We start from the raw sequence: 13,943 nt of genomic DNA, 5'->3' as shown, positions 1-13,943 counted from the left end.
TGAATAAAAGTATTTATTTCTTTCAAAGAAAGAAAGAAAGAAAGAAATTACTGACCCCAAAATATTATAGGTAGTGTATATTGTTACAAAAGATTTATATTTTAAATAAATGCTGTTCTTTTTAATGTTTTATTCATCAAAGAATCCTGAAAAAAAAAGTATCACAGGTTCCAAAAAAAAATATTAAGGAGCACTGTTTCCAACATTGATAATAAATCAGCATATTAGAATGATTTTTGAAGGATCATGTGACTGGAGACCGGAGTAATGATGCTAAAAATTCAGCTTTAAATCATAGGAATAATTTATATTTTAAAATATAGTGAAAAAGAAAACACTATTTTACATTGCAATAATATTTTACAATATTACAGTTTTTCCTGTTTTATAATATGTTGTAATTAAACATAACATTAAAAAAATACAATTATATTACAAGAGAATATTTATTATTATGTAGAATAATTTTACATAATACTTTGATATAATTTTATTATTATTCTAATTTAATTGAATTATTTTATTGCATTTACTCTAATTAACATATACATTTAAATTGTGTTGTGTATCATAAATGCAATTATAATAGAATAAATATTTTACTTAATAATTTATTATTAATTGGGTGGGTTGGTGGATAAATATATATATAGAAATATATATATATATATATATATATATATATATATGTGTGTGTGTGTGTGTGTGTGTGTGTGTGTGTGTGTGTGTGTGTGTACCCTGGACCACAAAACCAGTCTTAAGTCGCTGGGGTATATTTGTAGCAATAACCAAAAATACATTGTATGGGTCAAAATTATTGATTTTTCTTTTATGCCAAAAATCATTAGGAAATTAAGTAAAGATCATGTTCCATGAAGATATTTTGTAAATTTTCTACCATAAATATATCAAAATGTAATTTTTGATTAGTAATATGCATTGTTAAGAACTTAATTTGGAGAACTTTAAAGGTGATTTTCTCAGTATTTCGATTTTTTTGCACCCTCAGATTCCAGATTTTCAAATAGATGTATCTCGGCCAAATATTGTCCTATCCTAACAAACCATATATCATTAGAAAGCTTATTTATTGGGCTTCCATATGATGTATACATCTCAGTTTTGTAAAATTTAACCTTATGACTGGTTTTGTGGTCCAGGGTCACATATGTATATATGTATGGTTGTAAAGTTGTAAGTTATTAACATCTCAGTTTAATAATTTAATATAATTTTATTAGTTTATTCTAATTGAATTTATTCTAATTTATTAACACACACACACACACACACACACACACACACACACACACACACACACACACACATATATATATATATATATATAAATTGTGTATCATAAAATGTAGTTATAATATATTATAATAGATATATTATAAAAAAAAAGATTAAATAAAGTAAAATAAACGAAGATTGATACAGAGAAAATTTACTTCACTAAAATTTGCCAAAACTTTAATTTCCAAAACTATTCTTCTTAATATTATGCAGTTTTAATATATCTAACCTTGTTGTAATGTGATGCCAAAGACTAATATGTACATTATTTAAAACTTTCCAAATTAATAATAACTTTAATGCATCTTTGTACAACTTCATAGTGAAACTCATTTAATCTTTTACGAACTGCCTCCCCCAAGTGGCGAATCCTTGTAGTGCAAGTCTGAGGCTAAGGTCAACCCACAACCTTTTCTCTTTCTTTTTCGGGCCTATATAGCTCTCCATGATGTCTGTATCCTCTCAACCCGCTTCTCAAACACTCACTTCAGCCAAGGAAGAGCTCAGAGTTTACAAACTACAGATTGACTCTGTGCAGAGGGAAATCGACAGGCTCAAATCTCTGGTAAGAACAGAAAGGGTTAAACCCCCTTAGATTAAAGTTTACCTTTTTCTTGGCATCCATGTGGATAACTGTTGTCCTTTCCATTGACAGAACCTGCAGTTGGAGTCTCAGGTGGATGAGGCAGAGTGTCATTCCAACTCCCACACAGAGACGTACCAGGATCAGGTTCTTACTCTTAAGTCCCAGCTTGATGATCTCAGAAAGGTAATATATAAATCGATGAAGACTAAATGATAAACACATTACTTTCAATGAATAAAAAGTGAAATAACATAGGGTTTTTTCTTCAGCAAATTACTCATTACGGTCAAGAATATCAGGAGCTTCTTGCCAGCAAGATGTCACTGGATGTTGAAATCACAGCCTATAAGAAACTCCTGGACAGTGAGGAGAACAGGTGAGGAGGTTTAACATGAGTAGATAACATTTTGCTCACTCAGCAATCACACTGTATCTGTCTCGTGGACCAGGTTGAAATCTGGAGGTGGTGTCACCGTGCACATGTCGAAGACTGTAGTCGGAGGAGGAGGAGCAGCGGCTGGAGGAGGAGGTCTAGGCCTGGGTGCAGGAGGTGCAGGCTTTGGTGGAGGTGCAGGCCTGGGAGGAGGTGCCGGTCTAGGTCTTGGAGGTGGATTTGGGCTGGGCGGAGGCCTAGGAGGTGGTCTTGGGGGACTCGGACTGGGACTCGGTCTCGGTGGAGGACTGGGCTATGGAGCAGGTGGAGGAAGTTCCTTCGGTGGAGGGAGCAGTTACTTGTCCTCCAGCCTGAGCAGCAGTGCCTGTAAGTAGACTATTCATAAATGCTTTCATGCACATACAAACTCTTTAGATGTCTTGGGTCAAAAACTGGGATTTAAAATCTAATTTAAAGCCAGAAATAAAATGAAAGTTCAAGAACATTATGAATATTTTGAAAGATGAATGGAAGATGAGTGAGAATTAATTGATTCTGTTTTATTGTTAGCCACTAATCATATAATAATAATAATAATAATAATAATAATAATATGCTTAAGCACCTATTGAGTCCATTGGTTTTCTTCTTCTTCCACTCTGGGAGTCTGTGGCAGCCCATAGAACCGCTTACTGAAAAGTTATGAAATTTGACACATCGATAGCAAATCTGGAGTCTCTAACTCAAACTCTGTAGTGCCACCGATAGGCCAAATTTGCACTAATATTTCTGCTAATAACTTTTGAAGCATGAGTTCTAGAAGCAAAATTTTCTACTCAGATTCTTTGACGCATACCAAAATAAAAATTTCTAGGTCCAAGATGTTTCAAATTTGAATTATACAAAAAATCTACTTTTTAAAATATATTTTCTGAACAGTTTGACCAAAAATGATAAGACTGATCTCATTAGATTTGGAGTACCATACCGAATCAAATGACACTCAGTTTTTCTGTGTCACCATTTTGAGCATGGACCGTTTTGTGTTTTGTAGTAAAATGCTGTATTTTTGAAACTCTTTAATGTATCGTTATGAATTTTATAGAATCACTTGCGAGAAAGTTATGAAATGTAACACAGATAGAGGACAGTCTCATCATTAACCACAGCAAATTTGGAGTCTCGAACTCAAACTCTCTAGCGCCACCAGTAGACCAAATTTGCACTCATGTTTCTGCTAATAACTTTTGAACCATGAGGTCTACAAGCAAAATATAAGCAAAAAAATATATATAAAAAAATGACATTTTTGTTTTTATTTTCTGAACAGTTTGACCAAAAATCATAAGACTGATCTCATTAGATTTGGAGTACCATACCGAATCAAGCGATACTCAATTTTTCTGTGTCACCATTTTGAGCGTGGACCGTTTTGTATTTTGTAGTAAAATGCTGTATTTTTTAAACACTTTAATGTAATGTTATGAATCCTATAAATTTTACAGAATCACTTGCGAGAAAGTTATAAAATTTAACAGATAGAGGACAGTCTCATCATTAACCACAGCAAATTTGGAGTCTCTAACGCAAATTCTCTAGCACCACCAACAGGCCAAATTTGCACTGTTTCTGCTAATAACTAAAAATTTTTTTTTCTTCTGATTCCTTGGCTCATACCAAGTTGAATAAATAATTTTAATTTCTATGGTCAAAGAGTTTTCATAATTTAGAATTTTCTGAAATATCTACTTTTTTTAAACTTTGGCTCAGAAATTGGCTCAGATCATATTCAGAGCAGTCTGGCAAATAGTTATCAAAAGCTTTTTGATATTTCAAATCATTTTCATGAAACGCATTAATGGATTTGACAAAATTCACACAAAAATGGACACGAGGCTATATCTTCAAAACGCTTTAACGGATTCAGACCAAACTTGGTACGTGTCACAACAAACCCGAGGGCACACTTACTGGTAAAAAGATATAAAAATGTAACATTTGTTTTTATATTTTCTGAACAGAATCTACTTTTTCAAAATCGACCTGTTTTTTTGTTTGTTTGTGTTTTTACTAAAATTGGATTATCTTCAGCCAATGCTGGAAAAAAGTTATCAAAAGTTTTTTGATATACCAAACTTTTCATAAAACGTGTTAACAAATTTGACAAAATTCACACAAAAATGGTCATATACCAACAGGCTAAATTTGCACTTATGTTTCTGCTAATAACTTCTGAACCATAAGGTCTAAAAGCAAAATCCTTTTTTCTTCCCATTCCTTGGCTCATACCGAGTCGAATGCATACCAATATTAAAATGTCTACAGTCCAAGATTTTTCGCAGTTTTGAACTTTGTGGAAAATCAATTATTTTGGTCAAAAAATATTTTTTTTTTGACATTTTTGTTTATATTTTCTGAGCAGTTTGACCAAAAGTCATAAGAGTAATCTCATTAGATTTGGAGTAGCGTACCAAAATCAAATGATACCAAACTATATCATACGCTTTAAGGTATTGTTATGAATCTTATGAATTTTATAGAATCGCTTTCAAGAAAGTTATTAAATTTTACACACAAATAGAAGAGAGTCTTATCATTAACCACAGCAAATTTGGTGTCTCTAACTAGCTCTCTAGCGCCACCAACAGGCCAAATTTGCACTTATATTTCTGCTAATAATTTTTGAACCATGAGGTCTTAAAGCAAAATTATTTTTCCTGACTCCTTTGCTCATACCTAGTTGCATAAAAATGCTATTTAATTTTCCGAAATATCCGAAAAATATTCCGAAAAAGTTATCAAAAGCTTTTTGATATACCAAACCATTTTTACAAAGCGTGCCAACAAATTTGACGAAGTTTGCAGCACTTCTTACTAGAGCTGGGCGATATGGCAAATTTTTTTCATATCAGTCGATATCGATAATTATCACAATAAATGTCAAATCTTTATAATTATATCTATCAATTTTAAAGGCAGATTTTTACTCTCGACAGTTAATTATTATTTATGGTTTATTGTCAGAACAGGACAAATACTTTCCTAACAATAATCAATTGAGGTAGAATATATAAAACGTTTTTATAAAAAATAAGAACTGTAAAATGATACAACACTTGTAACATGGCTCTGACTGTAAATGCAGAGTTAAAGTGATTTTTAAGTATATTTATCATTCAACAAAAACAAGAATAGACAAATCTTTTCAGCATGCCAATCCCTTTGTGCAGCTGAATTAACACATTTTGTAAAATGTTTTAGCTGTCTGACAATATAAATAATAAAAAATAATAATAATAATGGCTCAGGGCTCTACACTTACTTTTCTTGCTAGGAGCACTTGTGTTCCTAACTTAAATTTAGGAGCAGTCAAAATTTTAGGAGCACATTCTAAACAGTAATCGAAACTCTTATTAAAAAAATTAGCCTTCCTATTACGAGGTGATATTTGATTCTTCAAAGTGATTTACAGGGGAATTTTGTTTTTTACCTTTTCATATGTTTAATGAGGCTCAGAGGTGAGTGCAATCAAAATCATAAATTCATGTTGAGATTAATGTAAAATCTATAATATAAACTTTTGAAAACAGAAATATTAAAGATTTAAATAACTGAACAGAACTGCCAGCAGGTGGCGGCAAGACACTGATTTAATTACTGAATCATATCAGTCATTTGATTCGTTTGAACGGATGGTTCATTCGGGAATAAAGCGAGTGACTGTCTTTATGAATGGGACATTGAATCATTTCACTAGATTCGTTTAAAAACGCACGTTCATTCATAAACGAAACACCGCTGTGTTTGAATGGAGATGCGGGCAGTTGTGACTTGTTTCAGACTACTTTTGACGACGAAATAAAGCAAAATCAGGAATAGTGTTGTAGTCAGTCAATGTAAGTCACTTAATAATAACTTCTTGTTTATTTAACTGCTGTATTAGATCAATATCTCATTTACAAACCCCCTTAAAATTATTAAAAGCTGTCACTCATCTTAGTTCGCGATATCACAAAGCTCTCTTTACTGCACAATCAGTCTCTTATTTACACTCTCTCTATACTTTATGAAAGGATTCGTGAGATCTGTCTGTGATACATTACTCAATGTTGCAAAAACACGTAGAAACCTTTAAATCTCCGCTGAGCGCAAACACAAATATGCTGATCGGGTCAGTCGCACATGGTGCTCCTAAATATTTTTTTACAGTCGCACGTACTAACTTTTAGTCGCAAATGCGAGTGAAATGGTTGCACTAGAGCCATGTGGCTGTAAACTAAATACTGCATGCGGCATCCGGAAGTGCAGGCTGCAAAATTACGCATAGTGCGTAAACATTATCGAGCACTTATCGAACTGTCATTATCGTTTTATCGAGAAAAAAAAAAAAACCTATATCATGATAATTATCGTTATCGAATTATCGCCCAGCATTACTTCTTACCAACCTTGGTATGTGTTATAATCAGCATGACCTGAGAGCACATAAGTAGTTTTGGCACAGTACCACCTACTGGTCAAAAGATATAAAATATTGACTTTTTTGCTCATAAATACTGACCAGCTTGGCCAAAAATCACAAGATTCTAAATGGCAGGTCGAATCGAACAGTGCCTTCCTATGTTGGCCTTTTTGGGTGCTGGACATTTTAAGTTTTGTAGTAAAATTCTGGAAAGCTATCATACTGCAGAGTTCAGCTTCGACCCTAATCCAACACACCTGGACCAACTAAACAAGGTGTTCAAGGTGGCACTTGAAATGTATAATATTTTCAGTTCATCTTTTCCTTCAAATTTGTGTTGAAATAGAAAAGCAATTTTACTACTGCTTTTAGACTTTAGGAGTCACATTAACATGCTGTGCGTCATTGAATCACATCTCGAATGGTGTAAATGACGTTCACAAAGGAATATTTTTCAGTGAAATGTCACATTCGCTTGTAGTCACACTTTCCATTGTTTTCACTCAGTGTCATCCACTGTTTACTGAAGATTCACAGCCTCCACTCTTCAAGCCACAACAGAATGCTGAGCTTCCACATATGGGGCGGCGAGGACGCTTCATGAAGAACACCTCCAATAAAGTTCACACGTTATGACCGCAACATCACGAACATTTCAAATAAAAATGATGTTTAAAATAAATGACGTTCGATGAGGCTCTCAATTCTGTACCAATTTGAACACCAGATCAAAATGTCTGTATTGTATTTCCATGCATCACTTCCTGCTACAATAAAAATAAAAGAAATTCCATTCTGGTTATTACCGAGGAAAAACACAGTGGTCTTTAATCTTTCCATGTAATAACATGAATCACATCACAGTTCTAATAAACATAAATTAAATGAATAATATTATTTTCAAAAAAGTCAATAACTTTTTATGATAACACTTTACAATAAGGTGTCATTTGTTAACATTAGTTAATATATTAACTAACATGTACGCACAATGGACAACACATTTATTAGACGTCTTATTAATTTTTTTTAGTAGTTAGTTAATAAAAATAGTTGTTCATTATTTGTTCATGTTAGTTCACAGTGCATTAACTAATGTTAACACACCTTGTGATTTTAATAATGCATTAGTAAATGCTGAAATTAACATTTAACATTAACAAGAAGTATTGCTCATTCTTAGTTCATGTTAACTAATGAACCTTATTGTAAAGTGTTACCAGTTTTACAATAAAGTTAGTTAATGTTAATTAGTAACCATGAGCGATACATTTTTTACAGTATTTATTCATTTTTGTTAACATTAGATAAAATAATTGACTGTTCATTATGAGTTCAGGTCCACTAAATAATATAACTTTTAAGTCTAATAATAAATTAGTAAATTGTTACTAAAATATCTATAGACATAATTAAATATAAATGTTTTCTACATATTGTTAAATAAATATAATTCATAAAAATATATCTCTAAGTTTTATATGAAACAGCAACAGATGGCCAATGTGCTTATCAACATAAATTCTAAAACAATAAAACCCAACATAAGACATAAAGGATGTTAAACAGGGCATAAAAACAACAAACGACAGAGGACATCACAAGTTGTAGGCTAAAGAGAAACGATAACGATCTGTTCCAAAGCTTAGGTGCCTCTAGTCTAGATGGCTAGGTTTTATATTTGATTTGAAAAACTTTCATAAACTGTATAACAAATTACATGGACTTTTATTTAGCTATGTGAAGGTCTTTGTCGACTGTTACACCATTGTTGTAGTAGAAAACAATTTTACAAGACGCTTAAAAAGCGGAAAACATACCCACACACCACCTACGGACTCAAATGTCATAAACCCGAAATAATGAAACACTATGCTCGAATCAAAAACCTACGTCTTGCAACCATAAACTAGCCTTTATTAGCTGTAACAGACCTTCCAACGTATTAGTTCGTTATAAAACCAGACTCGGCCTTTGAAATCACATTTTGCTCCACTTGAAGAAATAACACCCAGATTCTTGTTTGCAACAGTTTGTCGCCAAATGCTAATTAAAGGGCTGCATTTCAAAGGTTTGACATTTTGTATGACAGTTAACGCATGTAGCGAGCAGACTTGAAGCAAAAGTTTTCACCTCTCTGTGTCTTATGTGTTGCTGTGGGTTTGTGGTGGTCTCTTCTTGGTGTCCGGCACGGTGTTGCACGGATGTGGTTAGATTCAGTTTGAAACAGGAAACACACGGGTTCATACTGCTCTCATTAGTCCTTCATCTCACTTCAAGCAATATCCATCACAATGGAGACGGACTGAGAGGCCTCGCTAAAGGTAACCGCTCACTTATTAACACTCCTCAGAATTCAAATCAGTGACTGACTGAAAACTGCGCAACGTTTACTGTATGAATTGCTTCGGAGCAGAAAGCTTTTTAATAACCGAAGTAATATGAGGAAAGCTGGTTTTAATGTTATCAGGTAATTCTTCACTATAAATAATCTGTTATGAATTAAAAAAAATCGAAAGAAATAAAACAAAGCAAGAAACGTACGATAGTTAGTAACATGAATCCTGTGGTTCAGGTAGTTGCTGATGAAACAAAAAACTCAGGCTTCTCATACACTGAGACTATCACGTTGAATCATCTCACATACTAATAATTTTGCTTATCTTGTGCACTAATGCTTAGTGCCATTGTGTCACAGCGATAAGAGCTGTATTTGAGATTGTAGCCTATGCGTGAAGAGAATTGTATTTTCTATAAAACCTTTTTGAATCTTTTTGTTCAAGGCATGATTGAAGTCCAAAGCCAGCAAGGAGTTCTCCTTGCCATCGTTTCAGTGGCCTGCCTTGGTTGTATTTATGCTCTCTGTATGTGCTGCAAAAAGAGATCTTGTAAGTAATCTGACATTACGCTTTATTAAAATGCACTATGTTTTTCTTACAGTAGCTGTGGTTTTAGGTCATTGTCATCATGTCATCATATGCTGTTTTTTTTTTTTAGTTATGCAACAAGAGGATAATGACCTGTATGACCAAGATGATTTGTAAGAAAAATGTTTGATATATTTGATATTTGTAAATGTTAATTAATAATTCATTTGCTATTTGTATATATATACACACACAGGACCCTGGACCACAAAACCAGTCATAAGTAGCACGGGTATATTGGGATATTAAGTAAAGATCATGTTCCATGAATATATTTTGTAAATTTCCTAGTGTAAATACATCAAACCTAATTTTTGATTAGTAATATGCATTCCTAAGAACTTCATTTGGACAACTTTAAAGACGATTTTCTCACTATTTAGATTTTTTTGCACCTTCCGATTCCAGATTTTCAAATAGTTGTATCTCGGGCCAAATATTGGCCTATCCTAACAAACCATACATCAATGGAAAACTTATTATATATTATTATTTAATGTATAATCTCATATTTAAAAAAAAAAAATCGACCCTTATGACCTTATGTTTTGTGGTTGAGAGTCACATACGTGTAGTCAATAGTTTTCGAACAGTATGATTTTTTTTTTTTTTTTTAAGAAGTCTCTTCTGCTCACCCAAGCCTGCATTTATGTGATCCAAAATACAGCAAAAGCATTAATATTGTGAAATATTATTACGATTTAAAAGAACTATTTTCTGTTTGAATTTATTTTAAAATGTAATTTATTCCTGTGACCAAATCTAAATTTTCAGCATCATTTCAGAAATCATTCTAACATGCTGATTCGCTGTTCAAGAAACATTTATCATTACTATCAATATTTAAAACAGTTGAGTAATTTTTTTTTTTTTCGGGGGTGAAAGCCGCATATTAGTATGATTTATGAAGGATCATGTGACTGGAGTAATGATGCTAAAAATTCAGCTTATGATTAAATTACATTTTAAAATATATTCAAATAGAAAACTAAATAGTACAAATATTTCAAAATTGTACTGTTTTTGCTGTACTTCGGCTCAAATAAATGCAGGCTTGGTAAGCAGAAAAAAAAATCTTTGTTTAAAACGTTTTGACTGGTAGAGCATGTGTGTGTGTGTGTGTAAAGATAACTTATTATTTTTGTGTTCAGCAATCAAGATTATGCGGAAAGCAGAAAACCTAAAACAGGTAAACTACGTCCACTTTTAACAGATTCCGAAGGGGAAACTCGTCTCATTATAGACTTATGTTTAGTGTTTTACCTTCAGAATATTACAAAACACTTACTTTTACACACATTTTCTGTCAGAGAAATGCTGACATTCAAAATGCGCTCGTCATTAGCCATGAATGAGATTTTATTCATATCATGTCATTTTTTTAAGTGCTAAGACCAACCCAAAGAGAGACGTTGTCAACATCAAGGTAGGAACATTTAAGCAGCTATTTGTTATTATTAGTGTCATTTCCTGTTATAGTCATGCCACTTTATACTCTATTATTCTGGGTAGGGAAACTGAAACATAACTGAAAGCATTCAGAGGCTGTAATGATTAAATGAACAAAATGAAGTCTTCGCTGAATAGTCATAATAGAAAGATCAAAATTAAGGCGATGTTACAGGCGTGATGATTTTTTATTTTATTTTCACAGGCGATCTCCAATGAACACACTTATGAATAGTAAGAGTTTTTCTTTTGGAATTTGTGATGTTTAAGCTGTTATCTCTATGGTAACAATTTAGGATTTATTTCTCTAAAATGTATTCAGTTTATTTTTTTGACACTTTCCAAGTAGGTGACCACGAGAGTTATCAAAACCTTCCAGATGGTAAGTGTCATCATTATTGTGCTTGTAAGACATTACTTTTGATGAAAGTCATTTTAAATACAAACTTGTAACCGATAGTAATGCATGTATGTTTCTGCAATAGAAAATGGTATCTTGGAACCAACATATGTGTGAGTATTGTCTGCAAGATACTAATCAAAGTCTTAGACTTTGTCTTAGACAAAAGCTAAGTTTGTTAAAAATTATTCCACAATCTGTGTTTGATACTCATACTTTTTTTTTTTCATAGGGACCCAATTCCAAATTTTGTTTATGCAAACGAGGATAACCCAGGTAAATGTGTGCTGATAATTGTCATTGTCTATTGTAACCATTTCACAGTTCACTCTCTTCAGCTGTTCACACGAAAAAATGAGGTCAAGTGACTGAGTACCAAGGAACCTGTGAACGTCATAAAACTGTAGATGATAAATGCAGAGTGCAAAAGCTGCTGAACAAAAAGTGGCAACAAATCACACACAACTGAAAAATTGTTCACGTGTGTGATTCATTGCACTAATAAACAAGGTGCTTAAAACAGTTCTTTTAATGAAATGCTTCATTCACATTCCAGATGCAGAGCAAAATGGGGATACATACCAGAATTTCAACCCAAAAACAAATGTGCGACATGACTCAGGTTGGTGGTTATTAATTTATAAAATTACATTTGGCTTTACACACACACACATACACAGACAGCCGTTTGTGATCAGTAGGATTTTTACTTTTGTATTTTATCTGTAAACACAGAAAGTGCTATTATGAAATATTTTTGCAATTTAAAATAAGTTATTTTTTTAATATACCTTAAAATATAATTTATTTCTGTAATGCAAAGCTGAATTTTCATCAGCCATTACTCTTCAGTATCACACAATCTTTCAGAAATCTTTAATATGCTGATTTATCAATGTTGGAAACCGCTGTGCTGCTTAATATTTTTTTTAGACCCTGTGAACCTTTTTTAGAATTCTTTGATGAATACAGCATTTATTCAAAACAGAAATCTTTTCTAACAATATAAGTCTTTACTATCATGTTTTATCAATTTAACACATCCTTGCAGGATAGAAGTATTAATTTCTTTCAAAAAAAAAAAATATTTACCAACCCCAAACTTTGAACGGTAGTGTATATTGTTACAAATAATTTCCATTTTGAATAAATGCTGTTATTTGTAATGTTTTATTCATCAAAGAATCCTAAAGTAGTATTACAGTTTCCAAAAAAAAAAAAAAAAATTAAGCCACACAACTCTTTCCAACATTGATTATAAATCAGCATATTAGAATGATTTCTGAAGGATTGTGTGACACTGAAGACTGTAGTAATGATGCTGAATATTCAGCTTTTCATCACAGGAATAAATTTTGATTTAAAAGCATATTAAAACAGGAAACCACAACTTTAAATTCCTATTATATTTAACAATATTACTGTGTTTTTCTATATATTTTTATCAAACGCAGCCTTGATAAGCAGTAAAGACTTCTTTAAAAAACATTCAATATTTTCAACAGTAGTGTGTGTGTGTGTGTGTATATATATATATATATATATATATATATATAGAGAGAGAGAGAGAGAGAGAGGGAGGACTGAAATATGTATGTAGTGTACAAGTATTTTTTCTTTAATTTTTTTAATTCAATTTTTTTCAAATGTAATTTATGAATGTTTTTGAATATTTAAAATACATTTAATACACTTTTTAAAAAACGTTTAAGAATTAAGAGCAATTTAAACTTTTTTTACTTGACATGATTTTTATTTATTAAAAAAAAAAAAAAAACTTTCTTTGCTTATTATTGTGTTTGACACAGTTTCTGCAGATAGCTATGATTATGAAAACTGGGACCAAAGACATGAGGAAGGTAATATGTTTATTATTAAACCAGTGGTTCTCAATTCCAGTCCTCGCGCCGCACCGCTCTGCATATTTTGTGTTTCACGTATCGCTTCAGACGTTTGTTCTATTCCAACGTTACTGCCCTTCGAAGTGGACACAGTTCCTGCACGGAGTTCACTTCAAACCAGCTGGTTATTTGAATCAGGTGTTAACTAAGAGAGACATGCAAAATATGCAGAGAGGTGGGGCGCGAGCACTGGAATTGAGAACCGCTGTATTAAACCAATAACAGTGATAAAACATTTTTATGATTAATTTGAGATGGCGGTACTTACTTTTTCCCCCCTTTATACAGAGGAACCAGACTACGTGAATGAAATCACACAGTGAATAGGAACCATGTTCACATCAGAAAGAAATCTCCAACACGTTTTCCTTTTCACATTTTGATTTTGGTTTACTGTTATTAAATTAAAAGAATACTGTTTTGAATATTGTTTGAACTTTAAGTAGTCAAATCAGATTTAGTGTGAATGTGTGTAGAATTGTCATCTTTGTTGATCAATAAACAATTATTTAATTTATCGTCAATAAAGTGCTAGAAACTACAAGA

General features: G+C 32.3%; 1 protein-coding gene across 1 annotated transcript; it reads left to right on the top strand.

The window, feature by feature from the left end:
- Window positions 1–1,715: 1,715 nt before the first annotated feature.
- LOC141291915 (thread biopolymer filament subunit alpha-like) lies at window positions 1,716–7,513 on the top strand. Its single transcript, XM_073823915.1, has 5 exons — window positions 1,716–1,864; window positions 1,955–2,068; window positions 2,155–2,261; window positions 2,335–2,645; window positions 7,228–7,513. The coding sequence occupies exons 1-5, from the start codon at window positions 1,745–1,747 to the stop codon at window positions 7,245–7,247; spliced, it is 672 nt and encodes a 223-aa protein (XP_073680016.1). The 5' UTR covers window positions 1,716–1,744; the 3' UTR covers window positions 7,248–7,513.
- The last annotated feature ends 6,430 nt before the right edge of the window (window positions 7,514–13,943 follow it).

This window comes from Garra rufa, chromosome 19 (assembly GCF_049309525.1).
Source record: "Garra rufa chromosome 19, GarRuf1.0, whole genome shotgun sequence".
Lineage (NCBI taxonomy): Eukaryota > Metazoa > Chordata > Actinopteri > Cypriniformes > Cyprinidae > Garra > Garra rufa.
This window is presented reverse-complemented; position numbering and strand designations above follow the sequence as displayed.

Coding starts and splice junctions, on each gene's coding strand:
- LOC141291915 (XM_073823915.1), top strand. CDS start 1,745: ATGATGTCTGTATCCTCTCAACCCGCTTCTCAAACACTCACTTCAGCC. Junction 2,262..2,334: donor CTGGACAGTGAGGAGAACAG/GTGAGGAGGTTT, acceptor CTCGTGGACCAG/GTTGAAATCTGGAGGTGGTG. Junction 2,646..7,227: donor CAGCCTGAGCAGCAGTGCCT/GTAAGTAGACTA, acceptor GTTTTCACTCAG/TGTCATCCACTGTTTACTGA.